This window comes from Cetorhinus maximus, chromosome 28, assembly GCF_964194155.1.
Source record: "Cetorhinus maximus chromosome 28, sCetMax3.hap1.1, whole genome shotgun sequence".
NCBI lineage: Eukaryota > Metazoa > Chordata > Chondrichthyes > Lamniformes > Cetorhinidae > Cetorhinus > Cetorhinus maximus.
Genome location: NC_135906.1, coordinates 15,115,465 through 15,135,915, shown reverse-complemented (window position 1 = coordinate 15,135,915; position 20,451 = coordinate 15,115,465). Strand labels below are relative to the sequence as shown.

Below are 20,451 nucleotides of genomic sequence, written 5' to 3'. Positions count from 1 at the left end.
TCTCGTAGATAGATGTATCTGCTACAGTTATATTGGTGAGGTTGAGGTCAAGTTGATTTTCTCTTGTTGGCTCCCTTACCATCTGCCCCAGGTCCTGTGTGGCAGCTGTTTCCTTCAGTGCCTGCCAGTTCGGTCAGTAGTGATGCTACCGAGCCACTCTTGGTGATGGACATTTAAGTATCCCACCCACGGTACATTCTGTGCCCTTGCCACCCTCTGTGTTTCTTCCAAGCAGTTATCAACCTGGGGAAGTACTGATTCATCAGCTGAGGGAGGACAGTAGGTGGTAATCAGTTGGAGGTTTCCAACCCACTTTACCTGATGGCATGAGACCTCAAGGGATCAATGTTGAGGACTCCCAGAATCACTACATCCTGACTGTAAACGACCATGCCACCACTTCTGGTGGGTCTATCCTACAGGTGACACGGGGCATATTCAAGGATGGATTTGAAGTCTGATTTGGTGAGCATGTCTATATCAGGTTTGATTAGGCTGAAGGACAGCTCTCCCAATTTTGGCACAACTCTCCAGATGTTAGCGAGGAGGACTTTGCAGAGTTGACTGGACAGATTGTGCCTTTGTTGTTTCCAGCGCCTAGGTTGACGTTGGGTGGTTCATCAGTTATTATTTTTCAACTTTTTGTTAGCGGTTGACTTGCCAGTGGTTGGAGTGATTTGCAAGTCCATCTCAGATGGCAGTTAAGAATCAACCACATTGCTATGGGTCTTGAATCACATGCAGACCAGACTGACTAAGGATGACAGATTTCCTTCCCTAAACATCGTTAATGAAGCTGATGGATTTTTTGCAAGAATCCAGTAGCTTCATGGTCACCATTAATGAAACTAGCTTTTCAATTCCAGGTTTATTAATTAATTGAACGTTCACACAATATTGTGTCAGGCCACTGATGGCGGGGTGTCGAGTGGTGTATCAAACACTTAGTGGCACCTGAATCACTTTTCTCTCTGCTCCTAGGATATTGAATCTTGCTGGGATAAGTCCACAGGCATAAATCATGGGACTGTTCTACACCCAAGTGCCATCCTTATCTGTCAGTGGGTGCGAGATATTCAACTGTAGGAAGCCTCATACTTGAATATCGCTGTGTTTTCACAGAAGAATCGCTTCTCCCTGCTGTCATCCAATACACCGGTGCCTAGGGTAGCAACAACCTGCCCCTAACCCTGAACATTGAGATCAGGAATGGAACATGGCTCAGAACCACCCCAGGTGAGCTCCAGGTATTTGGAGGTGGGGTTGGGGAGCGCACGCTGATGATTTGGGGGAAATGTACTGACTGGATTTTTGTTCGTGGTTGATCACGGGGCACCTGTGGGGAGGCGGATCTTACGCTCAGTTCCGCTTGGTTGTTAGTGTTGAGCGGCCAGTGGCTGGGGTCATTACCTTGGACCGATACAGCACACAGACGCGTGATCAGCACTGGATCCTTCATAAAGGAGCGAGGACGTGGAGCAGAAGTACCGAGACAAGGGAGGGTGAGATTGATACCGGTCAGCAGCGTAAATGGGGCTGGGTTTTTTAAAAATTGGATATGGGAGCAGGGCCGAGGGGAGTTTGTTGTGGCTCAGTTGGGAAGGTATAGCTGACGTCTCAGATGACCATTGCTAAAACTCGGAAACTGCTGCCTTTGGAGAACCAGAGAGTTGTCAGCTTTAAACTTGTAAACGGAAGTTTCCGGCACTGCATGAACAACTGCTGCAAAGCTGAAGCAGCACGACCCTGAACAGCAGAGTAAAGTAAACCCGTGCGACTGGGCTGCATTTTAAAAAACTGGGATTTGGGATTGAGAGAGAACTTTGGGGGGAGTGTCACCAAAAAGAAAGAACCCCAGTTAATTATTACCTTTCGCTCCCTCGAGACTGTATAGCCAACTGGTTACTTTGGCAGTGGTTTTGTAATGGGATCTTTTACATTTTTTTCCAGGGGTATATAGGGACTGATTTACAGCTGTTCCAACAATGCAGCACCCACTCATCACTGCCAGCCCATGTTGTGGGCTCAGCTCCCATCTTCCGATGAAATTAGTATGAGTGCTACCACTAACTCAACCTGATTAGAGTCATAGAGTTATACAACACAGAAACAGGCCCTTCGGCCCATGCCGGCCACCTATCTATTCTAATCCTATTCTCCAGCACTTGGCCCGTAACCCTGTATACTATGGCGTTTCAAGTGCTCATCTAAATACTTCTTAAATGTTGAGGGTTCTGGCCTCTACCACCCCCTCAGGCAGTGTGTTCCAGATTCCAACCACCCAGTGGGTGAAAAAATCTTTCCTCAAATCCCCTCTAAACCTCCTGTCCCTTACCTTAAATCTATGCCTCCTGGTTATTGACTCCTCCGCTAAGGTGAAATGTTTCTTCCTATCTATGCCCCTCTTAACTTTATACACCTCTATCAGGTCACCTCTCAGCCTTCTCTGCTCTAAGGAAAACAACGCCAGCCTATCCAGTCTCTCTTCATAGCTGAAATGCTCCAGCCCAGGCAACATTCTGGTGAATCTCCTCTGCACCGTTCTCCAGTGCAATCACATCCTTCCTATAGTGTGGTGACCAGAACCGCACACAGTACTCCAGCTGTGGCCTAACTAGCATTTTATATAGCTCCAACATAACCTCCCTGCTCTTATATTCTATGTCTCGGCTAATAAAGGCAAGTATCCCATATGCCATCTTAACCACCTTATCTACCTGTGCTGCTGCCTTCAGGGATCTATGAACATGTACACCAAGATCCCTCTGATCCCCTGTACTTCCTAGGGTCCTACCATTCATTGTGTATTCCCTTGCCGTGTTAGTCCTCCCAAAATGCACTTCTCGGGATTAAATTCCATTTGTCACTGCTCTGCCCATCTTACCAGCCCATCTATATCGTCCTGCAATCTAAGGCTTTCCTCCTCACTATTTATGACATCACCAATTTTTGTGTCATCTGCAAACTTACCGATCATACCTTCTATATTCACGTCTAAATCATTAATGTACACTACAAACAGCAAGGGTCCCAGCATCAATCCCTGCGGTACACCACTCGTCACAGGCTTCCAATCGCAAAAACAACCTTCGCCCATCACCCTGTCTCCTGCCACTAAGCCAATTTTGGATCCAATTTGCCAAATTGTCCAGATCCCATGGGCTCTTAACTTCTTGCAGGACCTTGTCAAAAGTCCATGTAGACTACATCAGCTGCACCATCCTCATTTACACAATTAGTCACCTCCTTGAAAAATTCAATCAAATTTGTTAGACATGATCTCCCCCTGACAAAGCTATGCTGACTATCCCTGATTAATCCCTGTCTCTCCAAGTGGAGATTAATCCTGTCCCTCAGAATTTTTTCCAGTCGTTTCCCTACCACTGATGTTAGACTCACCGGCCTGTAATTACCTGGTTTATCCCTACTACCCTTCCTGAATAATGGTACCACATTTGCTGTCTTCCAGTCGTCTGGCACCTCTCCTGTGGCCAGAGAGGATTTGAAAATTAGCGTCAGAGCCCCTGCAATCTCCTCCCTTGTCTCTCATAGCAGCTTGGGATAGATCTCATCTGGGCCTGGGGATTTATTCATTTTTAAGCCATTAATACCTCCTCCCTTTCAATGCTAATTTGTTCAAGTATATCACAGTCCCCCTCCCTTATTTCTACACCTACATCGTCTTTCTCCATAGTGAACACAGATGAAAAGTAATCATTTAAAACCTCACCTATGTCCTTCGGCTCCACACACAGATTCCACTTTGGTCCCTAATGGGCCCAACTCTTTCCCTGGTTATCCTCTTGCCCTTAATATATTTATAAAATGCCTTGGGATTTTCCTTTATCTTGCCTGCCAGTGTTTTTTCATGCCTCCTCTTCACTCTCCTAATTACTTCTGTAAGTACCCCCTCCCTACACTTTCTATATTCCTCTAGGGCTTCTGCTGTTTTCAGCCCTCTGTATCTGCCTTAAGCCTCCTTTTTTTTCCTTATCCAATTCTCTATGTCCCTTGACATCCAGGGTTCCCTAGACTTGTTGGTCCTACCCTTCACCTTTATGGGAACATGTTGGCCCTGAACTCTCACACTTTCCTTTTTGAATGACTCCCACTGGTCTGATGTAGACTTTCCTACAAGTAGCTGCTCCCAGCCAACTTTGGCCAGATCCTGTCTTATCATATTGAAATTGGCCTTCCCCCAATTCAGGACCTTTATTTCCAGTCCATCTTTGTCCTTTTCCATAACGACCTTAAATCTTACAGTGTTAAAGTCACTATCCCCGAAATGCTCTCCCACTGACACTTCTACCACTTGCCCGGTTCATTCCCTAAGATTAGGTCCAGTACTGCCCCTTCTCTTGTAGGACTTTCTACGTGCTGGCTCAAAAATCTCTCCTGGATGCACTTGAAGAATTCTGCCCCCTCTAAGCCTTTCACACTAAGACTATCCCAGTTAATACTGGTGAAGTTGAAATCCCATACTATTATTATCCTATTATTTTTACACTTCTCTGAGATTTGCCTACATATCTGCTCCTGTATCTCCCCCTGACTCTTTGGAGGCCTACAATACACTTCCAGCAAAGTGATTGTCCCCTTTTTTGTTTTTAAGTTCTACCCATATGGCCTCATTTGAGGAACCTTCTAATATACCATCCCTCCTTACTGCAGTAATTGACCCCTCGATCAATAGTGCAATGCCACCTCCTCTTTTACACACCCCCATCCCTGTCATGCCTGAAGGCTCTTTACCCCGGAACACTGAGCTGCCAGTCCTGCCCTTCCCTCAACTATGTTTCTGTGATAGCAACAATATCATATTCCCATGTGTTAATCAACGCCCTCAATTCATCTGCCTCACTTGTAAGAATCCTTGAGTTAAATTAGGTGCAATCCAGCCTTACATTATTCCCTTGTGCCTTAACAGGTCCATTTTTGCCCTGCCTTGCAGACTGACTTAGTTTCTCTTCTATATTTGGCTATATTCCCCTGCCAAATTAGTTTAAACTGCCACACCGCCCGCGCCCCCTCCTCCCCCCCCCACCCCGCAACAGCACTAGCAAACCTCCCTGCAAGGATGTTGACCCTATTCTAGTTCTGGTGCAGCCCATCCGACTTGAACAGGCTCCACCTTCGGCAGAAACAGACCCAGTGATCCAGGAAACTAAAGCCCTCCCTCCTGCACCGTCCCTTCAGCCATGCATTCATCCTCTCTATCCTCCTATTCCTAAACTCACTGGCACTTAAAGTCTTGTGCAGGGTAACTGCTTTTAAAAAAAAAAATCACTATCTAGGAGTGGGTCTTCTGAGGTTTGAGCAAGATGAGCTTTACCATTGCTGTTCTTGACTGAAGAATGTTAGACGGAATTATGTGGAGGGTGTTCTTCTGCATCTGGGAGGTAACATGGGCTAGGTGCAGGAATGGTCCTTTTACACTTTGCACTCTGGGAACAAAGAGACTTTGGTGTCCAAGAACACAAAATGCTAAAAGTTGGTAGACAGGTACAAAAAGACAAATAAAATATTTGTTTTTATCTCAAGAGGGTTGGAAAATGAAGGGGAGGAATTGATGCCTCAGTTCTAATGAGCCTTGGTCAGTTTTGGTAACAGTGCTAGGGAAGTGGAGAAGTATAAGTGTTACAGCCTTGTTCAAAAAAGGATGTGAGAATGAGACTGCCACCAGAGACAGTCAGTTTAACCATGGGGGTGGGGAAGCTTTTCGAAATGATATTCTGGGACAAAATTAACAGACATTTGGACAAATGTATATTAATTAAGGAAAGCCAGCACAGACTTACTAAGGGAAAATCATGTTTAACTAACTAGATTGTATTTTTTGATGAGGTACTGGAGAGGATTGAGTGTAATGTGGTGTACCTGATCCCAAAAGGCGTTTGATAAAATGTCACATAATAGGCTTGCCTGCAAAGTTCATGGAATGAAAGGGAGCAGTAGCAGCGGGGATATGAAGTTAGCTGAATGACAGGAAATAGAAAGCAGTAGCAAACAGTAGTATTTTTTGGAGTGGAGAAAGGTATACAGTGGTGTTCCCCAGAGATTAGTACTAGGACCACTGCTTTTCTTGATATTTAATAATTACCGAAACATGGATGTATAGGGCACAATTTCCAAATTTGCAGATTACGTAAAATTTGGAAGTATCGTGAACTGTGAGGAGGGTTGTAATTGACTTCAAGACAACAATGGACAGGCTGGTGGAATGGGCAGATAAAGTGCAGATGAAATTTGATGCAGCAAGTATGAAATAATTCATTTTGGTTGAAGAGACAATATGAAATAAAATGAGTAATTCCAAAGGGGGTGCAGGAATAGCGATTTGAGGGTGTATGGACACATATTGTTGAAGGTGGCAGGGCAGATTGAGAAAGCAGTTAATAAGGTATATGGAATCCTGGGCTTTATATATAGAGACAGGGAGTACCAAAGTAAGGAGGTTATGATGAACCTTCATAGAACGCTGCTTCAGCTTCAACTGTGTCCAAGGGCAGCAGATAGATGGGAACACCACCATCTGGAAGTTCCCCTCCAAGTCACTCACCATCCTGACTTGAAAATATATCGCCGTTTCTTCACTGTCACTGAGTCAAAATCCTGGAACTCCCTCCCTAACAGCACTGTGGGTGCACGTACACCACATGGACTGCAGCGGTTTAAGAAGGCAGCTCATCACCACCTTCTCAAGAGCAATTAGGGATGGGCAATAAATGCTGGCCCAGCCAGTGACACCCACATCCCATGAACGAATAATATATTAAAAAAAAATTCTGAACACCATACGTTAGGAAGGGTGTGAAGCTTTATGTAGGTAAGGTACAGAAAAAGATATACGAGAATGGCTCTCGGATGAGGGATATCAGTTATGTGGATAGCTTGGAGATACTTTGGCTATTCTCTTTAGAGAAGAGAAGGTTGAAGGAAATTTTAATAGAAGAGTTCAAAATTGTGAGGGGTCTACATCAAGTAGATAGGGAGAAACTGTCTCCATCAGTGGAAAGGTTGAGCACCAGAGGACTAAATTCACCCTCTCACTTTTCCAGAACATCCAATTCAGGGTCATGGGGAGTCAGAGCCTATCCGTATCAGGCAATGGGCGCTAGGTGGTGTACACCCACAATAGGATGCCAGTCCCTCACAGAGCACACTGGGGGACAATTTCCAGAGGATTTCAATTTAAGATAAATGGCAAAATAACCAAAGGCAACATGGAAAAACTTTTTAAGGCTGAGAGTGGTTAGACTTTGGAAAGCGTTGCCTGTAGTGTGGTGGAGACGAATTGAATCATAACTTTCAAAAGGGAAATAGATAAACAACTGAAAATAGGAACATTTGCAGAGTACAGGGCAAGGGCTGGGGAGCAGCAGTAGCTGAGAGCTGCACGGACATAGGCTGAATGGCTTTCTTCTGTTTTGCAACCATTCTCTGATCATGCAAATATGAAATAGGGATCCCAACCCATTTCTCAACCTCCTGCATACATTTGTGGCTTCCAGGGCTTTAATCTCAGCAAAGTTCTGAGATTCATCGGTTGTTAGTGCAGTATTTCGAATCCTCCTCTATCTATTGGAGAATTATTCAGAGTTCTTGTATACCTATGTTATTTCACACCTTCCCTGGTTACCTATGTCACATGTACAGCAGGCAAACAATGTTTGCATGAAAGCACCCGCTATACATGGTAATGATACTACACAGAAAATGCTAGCAGCACTCTGGTGTGGCAGCATTTGTGGAGAGAGAAAGAGTTAACATTTCAGGTTGATGACCTTTTATCAGAAGTGGAAAGTAGAATCATAGAATGGTTACAGCATAGAAAGAGGCCATTCAGCCTCATGTCTGCAAGAGCAACTCAACTAGTCCCATTTTATCAAATACCTTTGAAAATCCACATACATCAATCACATTACCTTGATCGACCCTCTCTGTTACTTTCTGAAAACTCAATTCAGTTAGTTCAACACAATTTACTTTTAACAAATATGTGCTGGCTTTCTTAATATGATTTGTCTTAAAGGCTGTTCATCTCTAACATCTAATAAGCAAGTACAGATTCAGGGAATGGGTGATGGGGAGAATGGGGTGGAGATTGGGAAAGAACAAAAGAAAATGTTCTTGGGTTGCAAGGCAGAGTCCACAGTATTTTGCTTCTTCCTCATAAAATATATATTGGCCTTGGAGGGGCGCAATGCAGATTCACTGGATGATACCAGGTCTAAATGGGTTAAATTGAGGATGGGTTGCATAAATTTGGCTTGAATTCCCTTGAGTTTAAAACTCTAAGGGTAATCTAATTGAGGTGTTTAAAATGATAAAGGGGTATGGTAGTTCTATTTCCACTGATAGGGAACAAAAGGCATAATCTTAAAACTAGAGCTAGACCATTTAGATAAGGGTAAGAAGGGTTATCAAGCAGTGGTGGATAAATGGAGTTGAGGTACAGTTTAGCATGATTCAGCTGAATAGTGATCCAGGTTTGAGGAGTTGAATGACCTCCTCCTGTTCCTCAACGCTAACATTGGATATATCACATTAAATACCACAAAATGCACAACATTTAGCATAGCAATGCCTTGAGTCCACAGGAATTACTGAGGAAGCTGAGTCCGCCAACAGGGGATGAGATTAAAGCATAAACAAGGCAAGTTGAAGCCTGTTCCGGGGCAGAGTCCAAATCCTCTGTCCCGGGCTGCTTGAGAAGAACCAGTTAGAAACTGGTGAGTAAAATTCAATCTGAGTCAGACACGAATAAATCCAGGAAGTGGTGGTGGGAATTAGTCAACACTGTTTCTGGAAAAGGTTCAGTGTATCTGTTAATCTGCTGCAAATCACAAAATGTGCACATTTCGAGTTGTTGCCTTCAGGAGCGAGGGAAATATCCTGGGTTGTAGCAGTTCTATTGGGTGAATCCCATTGAGTTACTTACTGCATTGTGTGTATGTTTCAGATGGCGGTGTTTCTGAGCATCACAATGATGCTGCTCATCATTCTTCAGACTGTGACATCGGGCCTCAGCCCTGCTGATGAAATGGGTAAGAGTTTTCCATTCTCCTGGGTGATTCTGCTAACTCCCACATGTTACTATTAACAGGCAATGTAGTTACTGGTCCAATAAGCTGTAGGAGATTTAAAGCTGTTAAGAATCTGCCAGGTATTGTGTTATTGTTTGTGTATATTCTGATTCCATGCATAAGATTGGGTGAGATTTCTGAACTGCCACCCCTAGTTTAGCAACAGCTGTTACACAGTCAGAAATGTATCATAAACCAGAGGCTTGAAGATACAGATGGAGGCTTAGACAACAGAAAGTGCAGATAAATATTTTTCACTTTTCATAGCATTCCTAGGCATGTATGAAGATTTGCCCAATTCCTAGATTCCCTGGCTTGGTCAAGGGTTTGCAAAGTTCCGCCCAATTCATGGTGTCCCTGAACCAGCTGAAGTAGTTAAATTTCCTGTTCAGTTACTTAAAGAGGGATGCAAGCTTTCAGACAGAGCAACTGTTGATTGGTATTTGGCTGCACAGAGCAAATCTTATTTGTTAATTCCTGGTGGGATGGGGGCAGTGTTCTGAAATTCCTATAGGGTCAGGAGCTTTGGATTTGACAGATCAGATTAAACATATTTGTTCACTTCTTTGTACTAATTCTTGGATAGGTACTAGTAGTTTAGTCCTTTTACGCGGTGTAATTTAGTTCTGTTTTCCAAATCTCACAATGCAATGAAATCCAGTAATCAGCCTGGGAATTTGTGCAGCATACAAATTCTGGAGGTGGGAGGAGAGAGTGGAGGAAGGATAATGAGTTTAAACCACCAATTGAAAAGATTGCTTTAAATGCTATAACCACTCTGAAAGTGAGTCATGGAAATTACAGTATAGAACAAGGCTAATCAATTCACTACACCTATGCCAGCCTAGCTTTTCAATTAGCATCTGCTAATTTTCTACCATCTTTGTGTACAATTTATTTAACCCTGTTCCACTTAATCTCGGCTCAGGTTACTCCAAAACTATCCGTTTCTTGGCACTCGGTGATTGGGGTGGGCTCCCGTATTCACCATACACGACGCCCGTGGAGAAAAGTACTGCCCATCAAATGGGTGTCGTGGCTGAGACGATGGGCACCGACTTTGTTCTCTCTCTGGGGGATAACTTTTATTACAATGGAGTTAACAACCCAACTGATAAAAGATTTCAGGTAATGCAACTGAATTCTCATTTTCCTCACTCACAGAAGAGAAGGTTTATGGGGGAAGGCTCTGGGGAAACCATAAGTGGTTTATAGCTGGGCCTGTGTATTGAGCTGCAGATGGGATGGGGTGCGGATGTAGCAGGGCCAATTAATGTCAATTAGCATTCTGATAACAGAGCTTTAAAAGAATCTCTAAAATGGGCAGCAAGTGCAGGATGGCAAGAACTTCTGTGAGCATCTGACACTGACCCAAACACGATTACATGCATTTATATGGAACATTTTACTATATGAAATACTTTAAGGCATTTCACAACAGCAATTATCGAACAAAATTTGACACTGAAGAAGGGGAGAGTGCGAGTGAGAGAACGAGGTTTAGGAAGTGAATTCCAGAGCTTGGGTCATGGACAGCTGAAAGCACAGCCACAAATGGTGGAATGAATAAAATCGGGATGTGCAAAAGGCCAGAAATGGAGCAATTTAGAGATTTTGAAGGGTTGTGGGAGGCTGCAGAGATGGGGAGGGGTGAGGCCATGAATATTAGACTTTAAGTCTTTGCATTAGTCATAAACAGATGCATATTTATTACTCCCAGTTGCATTGCAGTTTGATGCCATCAAATGTCCCACAGATAAGCAACCTCAAGGAGTGGGGTCAGGGTTCTCAAGAGATAGTATTGAACTTCAGTGTATGATGGTATCTGCTTCAAAGGTTCACAAGTCTTAGGTTTATTTGAGGCTAATAGCTTAATAATCAGAGGTTGCAGTATTCTTTGTGATCACAGGAAACATTTGAGGAAATCTTTTCTGCCAAGTCACTGAAGGACGTGCCCTGGTTTGTTGTAGCAGGAAACCATGATCATTTGGGCAATGTAACTGCACAGATCGAGTATTCCAAAGTTTCCAAAAGATGGTGAGATGGGTTAAGTTTCCTACAGTTTCCCATTTCTCAAACATCACAACTGTTCCTGATGAATTTGTCTAAAAATTATGTGGTTTGATTTCCAGGAACTTTCCATCTTATTACTATGACTTAAATTTCACCATCGCAGACTCTAATACCACTGTTACAATCCTGATGCTAGACACTGTCCTGCTCTGTGGAAATTCTGATGACTTCCAGGGGAAGGAACCTGAAGCACCAAGAGATCATAAGGTGGCGAACACACAACTGGAGTGGGTCAGGGACAAGCTGAAGAATTCTAGGTATGTAGCCAATGCATTCTTCCCTGTGGGGAAGAGCCAGATCTGTAACTCTGCAATGTTATTTAACTAGCTGTGGAAAGAAAAAACTTTATATAGTGCCTTTCATGTCCTCCGAATATCTGAGCTTCAAAGCCAATTAATTACCTTTGGAAATGCAGTCACTGTTGTTATGCAGATAAGGATGGCCACCATTTATCACACAACACTGATAAGAATCTAGTTGATCTATTTTGGTTGAGGGATAAATGTTGACCAGTACATGAGGGGAACTCCCCTGCTCTTCTTCAAACTCTTTCGAGTTATCAACAGTCACAGATTGCAACTCTTTCGAGTACAATCACAGTTCTTGGTTTTCCGGGAGTGGGACATGAACCCACAACCCCCTGATTCAAAGGCGAGGGTGCTATGAACTGAGCGGTACGACATCCACTAAACAGGTAATTGGGATCTTGGTGTAACAACTTGTTAAAAGACGTTGGGGGAGGCAATGGCATAGTGGTATTGTCGCTGGCCTAGTAATCCAGAGACCCAGTGTAATGCTCAGGGAACTGGATTCGAATCCTGCAACGGGAAACCTGATGACTTCCAGGGGAAGGAACCAGAAGCACCAAGCGATTATAAAATGGCTAACACACAACTGGAGTGGGTTACGAGGATGACAATGAAATAATGATAATGAAACCATTGTCGATTGTTGTAAAAGGCCATCTGCTTCACTAACCCCCTTTAGGGAAGGAAATCTGTCAGCCTTACCTGGTCCAGACTCTGAAATGGCTTCGCAAGCCACTCCTCAGTTGTATCAAATCACTACAAAAGTCACAAATAAGAAATGAAACCAGATGGACCACTCGGCATCGATCTAGGCACCGGAGCGATCCTGCAAGGTCCTCCTTACTAACTTCTGGGTGTTGACCCCTTTAATCACATTTTGGTTTAATGTTTGTAAGGTTCCTTTAAAGTTTTTCCTTGATTTTACAGCTGACCTGACTTAGGGGCTGTGCTTGATTTCTCCCTTGTTATTGTTAATTTAGTTAATTGTTTTAACTCTAAAAGAAGTTACTAACTTCTGGGGGCTCGTGCCAAAATTGGGAGAGCTGTCTCACAGACTAGTCAAGTAACAGCCTGACATCCTCATGGAATCGTACCTTACAATGTCCCAGACTCCTCCATCACCATCCCTGGGTATGTCCTGTCCCACCAGCAGGACAGACCCAGCAGAGGTGTCAGCACAGTGGTATACAGTCGGGAGTGAGTTGCCCTTGGAGTCCTCAACATTGACTCTGGACCCCATGAAGTCTTATGGCTCCAGGTCAAACATGGGCAAGGAAACCTTCTGCCGATTACCACGTACCACCCTCCCTCAGCTGTTGAATCACTGTTCCTCCATGTTGAACACCAATTGGAGGAAGCACTGAGGGTGGCAAGGACACAGAATGTACTCTGGGTGGGGGACTTCAATGTCCATCACCAAGAGTGGTTCAGTAGCACCACAGCTGACAGAGTCCTAAGTGACATAGCTGCTAGACTGGGTGTGCGCCAGGTGGTGAGGGAACAAAGAAGAGGGAAAAACATAGTTGATCTCATCCTCGCCAACCTGTCTGCCGCAGATGCATCTGTGCATGACAGTATTGGTAGGAGTGACCACCGCACAGTCGTTGTGGAGATGAAGTCCCACGTTCATATTGAGGAGACCTTCCAACGAGTTATGTGGCACTACCATTGTGCTAAATGGGATAGATTTGGAACAGTTCTAGCAACTCAAGATTGGGCATCCATGAGGTGCTGTGGGCCATCAGCAGCAGCAGCAGAATTGTACTCGAACACAATCTGTAACCTCATGGCCTGGTATATCCCCCACTCTACCATTACCATCAAGCCAGGGGATCAACCCTGGTTCAATGAAGAGTGCAGGAGGGCATGCCAGGAGCAGCACCAGCCATACCTAAAAATGAGGTGTCAACCTGGTGAAGCTATAACACAGGACTACTTGCATGCCAAACAGCATAAGCAGCAAGTGATAGACAGAGCTAAGCGATCCCACAACAACTGATCAGATCTAAGCTCTGCAGTCCTGCCACATCCAGTCGTGAATGGTGGTCGACATTTAAACAAGTCACTGGAGGAGGGGGCTCCACAAATATCCCCATCCTTAATGATGAAGGAGCCCAGCACATCAGTGCAAAAGATAAGGCTGAAGCATTTGCTACAATCTTCAGCCAGAAGTGCCGTGTGGATGATCCATCTCGGCTTCCTCCAGAGGTCCCCAGCATCACAGATACCAGTCTTCAGCCAATTCGATTCACTCCACATGATATCAAGAAACAGCTGAAGGCACTGGATACTGCAAAGGCCATGGGCCCTGACAATATTCCGGCAATAGTACTGAAGACTTGTGCTCCAGAAGTTGCCACGCCCCTAGCCAAGCTGTTCTAATACAGCTAGAACACTGGCATCTACCCGGCTATGTGGAAAATTGCCCAAATATGTCCTGTGCACAAAAAGCAAGACAAATCTAGCCTGGCCAATTACCGCCTCATCAGTAAAGTAATGGAAGGGGGTCATCAACAGTGCTATCAAGCGGCACTAGCTTAGCAATAACCTGCTCATTGATGCCCAGTTTGGGTTTCGCCAGGGCCACTCAGCTCCTGACTGCATTTGCCTTGGTTCAAACATGAACAAAGGAGCTGAACTCGCAAAGTGAGGTGACAGTGAGTGCCCTTGACATCAAGGCAGCATTTGATCAAGTGTGGCATCAAGGAGCCCTTGAAAACTGGAGTCAATGGGAATCGGGGGAAAACTCTCTGCTGACTGGAGTCATACCTAGCACAAAGGAAGATGGTTGTGCTTGTTGGAGGTAAGTCCTCTCCGCTCCAGAACATCACTGCAGGAGTTCCTCAGGGTAGTGTCCTCGGCTCAACCATCTTCAGCTGCTTCATCAATGACCTCCTTCCATCATAAGGTCAGAAGTGGGGATGTTCACTGATGATTGCACAATGTTCAGCATCATTCACGATTCCTCAGGTACTGAAGCAGCCCATGTCCAATTCAGCAAGACCTGGACAATATCCAGGCTTGGGCTAACATGTGGCAAGTAACATTTGTGCTTCACAAGTGCTGGGCAATGACCATCTCCAACAAAAGAGAATCCAACCTTCACTCCTTGATGTTCAATGGCATTTACATCAATGAATCCCCCACTATCAACATCCCGGGGGGGTTACCATTGGCCAGGAACTGAACTGGACTATCCATATAAATACTGTGGCTACAAGAGCAGGTCAGAGGCTAGGAATTGTGCAAGGAGTAACTCACCTCCTGACTCCCCAAAGCCTGTCCACCATCTACAAGGCACAAGTCAGGAGTGTAATGGAATACTCTCCGCTTGCCTGGATGAGTGCAGCTCCCACAAAACTCAAGAAGCTTGACACCATCCAGGACAAAGCAGCCCGCTTGATTGGCACTACATCCACAAACATTCACTCCCTCCACCACCGATGCACAGTAGCAGCAGTGTGTACCATCTACAAGATGCACTGCAGGAATTCACCAAGGCTGAATAGGCAGCACCTTCCAAACCCACGTCTACTACCTTTTAGAAGGACAAGGGCAGCAGATGGATGGGAACACCACCTCCTGGAAGTTCCCCTCCCAAGTTCCACTCACCATCCTGACTTGGAAATATATCACCGTTCCTTCACTGTCACTGGGTCAAAATCTTGGAACCCCCTTCCTATCAGCACTGTGAGTGCACCTACACCACATAGACTGCAGCGGTTCAAGAAGGCAGCTCACCACCACCTTCTCAAGGGCAACTAGGGATGGGCAATAAATGCTGGCCCAGCCAGCGAAGCCCACATCCCATGAATGAATTTAAAAAATACAATATAGTTCTGGACTGAAATCTCAGCCTACATGTGCTCAAGTCCTAAAGATGGACTTTGTACCCATGACCTTCTGACCCTTGAGGGAAGAGTGCTGCCACTGAGCCAAGCCTAATGCCTCAAGTTTAATGCAAATTTTTTTAAAGCTGGGAACTTGGGCAGCTTTGCTGAAGCGTCTCTTAAACATGTCCCCTTTTCCTCGATGACTCAATTGTCACCCAATTAGTTAGGTACTAAGTAGGTCACACAGACCAGAAGGTCCCAGGTTAATTACTGAATCTGTGCTGAGTTAGCTGATTTCAGCTAGGACAGGCGTTGGGGCATACAATTGGTCTTCAAGCCTCTGGACAAAGTTAAGAGAAAAGAATCAATTAGAGTTTCTGCTGCCAAATGTTGTTGTGTGTGGAAAGCGAGCATCAGGTGAGAGAAGGGCCAGATGGAAAGCCCAGCTCATGTCACTGATTGAGCTCACATTTGAAGAATGTTCAGGTGCTTTTGTCACCCATAGTGACTGGTGCATGTAAACGATAGGAATCTGCACTACAGGTGTTGCAAATTGGGAGGACTTCTGCATTGAGGGAAAAATGCTACATTTCAACCAAATTCAATTTTGGCCATAAATGGGGCAGCTGTCATCAACATTTTGGTTCACAGTCTTAGAACTGACAGGAATTGTACAAGAAATACTTTTCCAAAAGAGAATCCTGGCTGTCCCATGACCTGGAAATGGATTCTCAATGTTGTGTTTTAGGTAGTCACTGGGCTCCCCCATCATTGAGGAAGGGGATATTTGTTGAGCCTCCTCCTCCAGTGGGTTGTTTAATTGGCTACCACCATGCATGACTAGATGTGGCAGGACTGCAATGCTTAGATCTCATCTGTTGGTTGTGGGATTGCTTTGCTCTGTCTATCACTTGCTGCTTATGCCATTTGGCAAACAGAGTCCTGTGTTGTAGCTTCACTAGTTTGACACATTTTTAGGTATGCCTGGTGCTGATCCTGGCATGCCCTGCTGCACTTCATTAAAGTTGATCCCCCGGCTAATTGGTAGAGTGGGGGCATGCCAGACCATGAGGTTACAGCTTGTGGTTGTGTACAATTCTGATGCTGATGATGGCCCATAGCGCCTCATGGATGCCTAGTTTTGAGTGGCTAAATCAGTTCAAAATCTGTCCCATTTAACAGTGTGGTAGTGCCACACAACACTATGGAGGCATCCTCAATGTGAAGGCGGGGCTTTGTCTGCATTTGACGTAGTCTACTTGGACTTCAGCAAGGCTTTTGATAAGGTCCCGCATGGGAGACTGATAACGAAGGTAAGAGCTCATGGGACCCAAGGCAATTTGGCAAATTGGATCCAGAATTGGCTGAGTGGCAGGAAGCAGAGGGTGATGGTTGAGGGGTGTTTTTGTGACTGGATGCCTGTGTCCACAGGGATCGGTGTTGGGTCCCTTACTGTTTGTGGTTATGTATAAACGATTTAGACTTGAATGTAGAAGGGTTGATCAATCAGTTTGCGGATGACACGAAAATTGGTGGGGTGGTAAATAGTGAAGAGGATAGCCTTAGATTACAGGGGAATATAGACGGGCTGATCAGTGGCAAATGGAATTTAATTCGGATAAGTGTGAGGTGATGCACTTGAGCAGGACAACAAGGCACAGGAATAAACAATGAATGGTAGGACCCTGGGAAGTACCGAGGATCAGGGGGACCTTGGTGTGCATGTCCACCGGTCCCTTAAGATAGCGGGACAGATAGATAGGTGGTTAAGAAGGCATATGGGATATTTGCCTTTATTAGCTGAGGCATAGAATACAAATGCAGGGAGGTTATGCTGGAACTGTATAAAACACTGGTTAGGGCACAGCTAGAGTATTGCATGCAGTTCTGGAATTTGCATTATAGGGAGGATGTGATTGCAGTAGAGTGCAGAGGAGATTTACCAGGATGTTGCCTGGGCTGGAGAGTTTTAGTTATGAGGAGAGATTGGATAGACGGGGGTTATTTTCCCTGGAGCAGAGGAGATTGAGGGGGGACATGATTGAGGTGTATAAAATTGAGGGGCATAGATAGGGCAGATAGGAAGGAACTTTTCCCCTTGGTGGAGGGATCGATAACCAGGGGGCATAGATTTAAGGTAAGGGGCAGGAGGTTTAGAGGGGATGTGAGGAAGATTTTTTTCACCCAGAGGGTGGTGGGAATCTTGAACTCACTGCCTGAAAGGATGGTAGAGGCAGAAACCCTCATAACATTTAAGAAGTATTTGGATGTGCACTTGAGATGCCATGGCATACAAGGCTATGGGCCTAGTGCTTGAAAATGGGATTAGAACTTGTTTGACCGGTGGAGACTCGATAGGCCGAAGGGTCATTTTCTGTGCTGTAGACCTCTGTGACTCCACAAGGGCTGTGCGATGGTCACTCCTACCAATATTATCATGGACAGATGCATCTGCGACAAACAGATTGGTGAGGACAAAGTCAAGTAGATTTTTCCCTCTTGTTGGTTCCCTTGCCACATGCCACAGATCCGGTCTAGCAGTTATGTCATTTGGGACTCCGATGAGATGATAGATATCCTTTGGAGCTCCCTCCCAAAGCTACTTCACCACCTTACATTTTCCCTACTTCATAAAATCTTCATTTCATTCAATCAACTTTTCTAACTGTACGGTTCAGTCCATTCCCTCTGCCTTGATGTTATATGTACATTTTTTGCATGTGCCTGGAGGGGTTAAAAATATTTAGCTACGCTACCTGTTTTTAAAAAATTCTTTCTATGTTCTCTTTCATGTTTAAAATGACCAGCTCCCTTTCTTGCTTCCTACAGATCAGATTTCCTAATTGTTGCTGGTCACTACCCAGTTTGGTCAATTGCTGAACATGGACCCACCATATGTCTGGTACAGAAGCTGCATCCTCTCCTCATTCAATACAGGGTCAGTGCATACTTCTGTGGGCATGACCACAACTTGCAGGTAAGAAGCAATCAATACTGGCAAGCCCTTTGATGCCAAGAGAGAGTTCAATTTAAGTGACCAGTTCATGCACCCAACCTCCTGAAGAGCTTCCATACAACGCTGTGATGGTCTATTTGAGAAATGTGAATATAAACGCTAAACTCTGGTAAATATTACCACTAATGTTAGTTTTCATTAGCACTGTGTTGATGTCTAGGAAGTCTGGCACCTCAACGATTTTCACATTTTCTCCTGTTCTAAGTTTGCTGATTGTTATAGGTTTTATAAGGCCTGGTCAGCCACTGGTACCTGTGGCCATGGGGCAATCGCGGCTGAGTCCCATCCTGTCTTCATCCTCTGTCTGCATATTCATTTTTGAGCACTGATCAGGTCTGGGAATTCTGGTTATCTTTTCCCTTCTATAGACCAGGGACACTGAATACACCTGTAATGTCCCTATTATTTTCCTGGTTGAAATTAGCTACTTCAGCACAAACTGAAGATGGAACTTTCTGATTTCTTTGTTTGTTTGGGTCAACTGCTGTACTGGGTATTAATTATCCACTGAATAAATGGGGGATGGTGAGCCCACAAAATGTTAAACTGGCAGATTGTTGGACATCTTCAGCCTTTGGTTCCCTCCCAACCTCACCCAGGAATAAATAAGGTGAGTGGGAGCCTGTTAATTTTCAGTTGAGGCTATATTTACTATAACAATTGCAACACAAGGATTGGAAGCTATTCATTAAGTTCCAAGTTTCTTAATTTTCACCTACTTTCCCTTGTTTTAGTTTATTCAGGATGGTGATGGGATTGGTTACGTCGTAAGTGGAGCTGGAAACTTCATGGAAAATTCAACAAAGCACGAGCACCTTATTCCGAAGGGGTGGCTTAAATTTTTCTACGCAAATATCAGCTCTTTGGGAGGCTTTGCTCATGTGGAGATCACCCCAGATCAGATGACGATCACCTACATTGAGGCCCTTGGTAAATCCCTGTATCGGACCACTATCCCCAGACGGTCAGACAGATGAAGCATCTAGTTACCCATTGCAAAAGATAACAAAGCACAGCGCTTATTGGGAGACCGCCTGTTTTTACTGCTTTAAATTTTACAATTGACTCTCTGACTTTCTTCCATGTACATTTAAAATTCAGGTGCCTGCTGAAAATTAGCTCTTATTGGCACATTCCTTTTAATGTGCCATTTGCCAACCTTCTATGGATTCAAGAACTTTGGGTTCTACTGCTAATACCTTCAAACACACAGTAGTGTCAGAGTCATAGAGGTCTACAGCACAGAAAAAGGCCCTTTGGCCCATCGAGTCTGCACCAGTCAAACAAGTACCTAACTATTCTAATCCCATTTTCCAGGACTAGGCCTTAAGACCATAAGACATTGGAGCAGAAATTAGGCCATTCGGCCCATCGAGTCTGCTCCGCCATTCAATCATGGCTGATAAGTTTCTCAACCCCATTTTCCCGCCTTCTCCCCGTAACCTTTGATCCCCTTACCAATCAAGAACCTATCTATCTCGGTCTTAAATACACTCAATGACCTGGCCTCCACAGCCTGCTGTGGCAATGAATTCCATAGATTCACCACTCTCTGGCTAAAGAAGTTTCTCCTCATCTCTGTTCTAAAAGGTCTTCCATTTACTCTGAGGCTGTGCCCTCGGTTCCTAGTTTCTCCTACTAATGGAAACATCTTCCCCACGTCCACTCTATCCAGGCCTTTCAGTATTCTGTAAGTTTCAATCAGATCCCCCCTCATCCTTCTAAACTCCATCGAGTATAGACCCAGAGTCCTCAAACGTTCCTCATATGTTAAGCCTTCCATTCCTGGGATCATTCTCGTGAACATCCTCTGGACCCTCTCCAGGGCCAGAACATCCTTCCTGAGATACGGGTCCCAAAATTGCTCACAATATTCTAAATGTGGTCTGACCAGAGCCTTATAAAGTCTCAGCAGCACATCCCTGCTTTTATATTCTAGTCTTCTTGAAATAAATGCCAACATTGCATTTGCCTTCCTAACTACCGACTCAACCTGCAAGTTAACCTTAAGAGAATCCTGGACTAGGACTCCCAAGTCCCTTTGCAGTCCAGATTTCTGAATTCTCTCCCCATTTAGAAAATAGTCTATTCCTCTATTCTTCCTACCAAAGTGCATGACCTCACACTTCCCCACG

General features: G+C 44.7%; 1 protein-coding gene across 2 annotated transcripts; it reads left to right on the top strand.

Annotated features, from left to right (window-relative positions):
* Positions 1–1,386: 1,386 nt before the first annotated feature.
* On the top strand, positions 1,387–19,908 carry LOC144668828 (tartrate-resistant acid phosphatase type 5-like). 2 transcript variants are annotated; one of them, XM_078531226.1, is made up of 7 exons: positions 1,387–1,502; positions 8,963–9,047; positions 10,015–10,214; positions 10,996–11,123; positions 11,219–11,416; positions 18,130–18,277; positions 19,051–19,907. In XM_078531226.1, exons 2-7 carry the CDS (start codon positions 8,963–8,965, stop codon positions 19,291–19,293), a joined length of 1,002 nt encoding a protein of 333 aa, XP_078387352.1. In that variant the 5' UTR covers positions 1,387–1,502; the 3' UTR covers positions 19,294–19,907. The 2 variants fall into 2 exon arrangements, with proteins under 2 accessions (XP_078387352.1, XP_078387353.1); XM_078531227.1 differs by lacking the exon at positions 1,387–1,502 and adding an exon at positions 8,589–8,732 and having other exon boundaries at positions 19,051–19,908.
* The last annotated feature ends 543 nt before the right edge of the window (positions 19,909–20,451 follow it).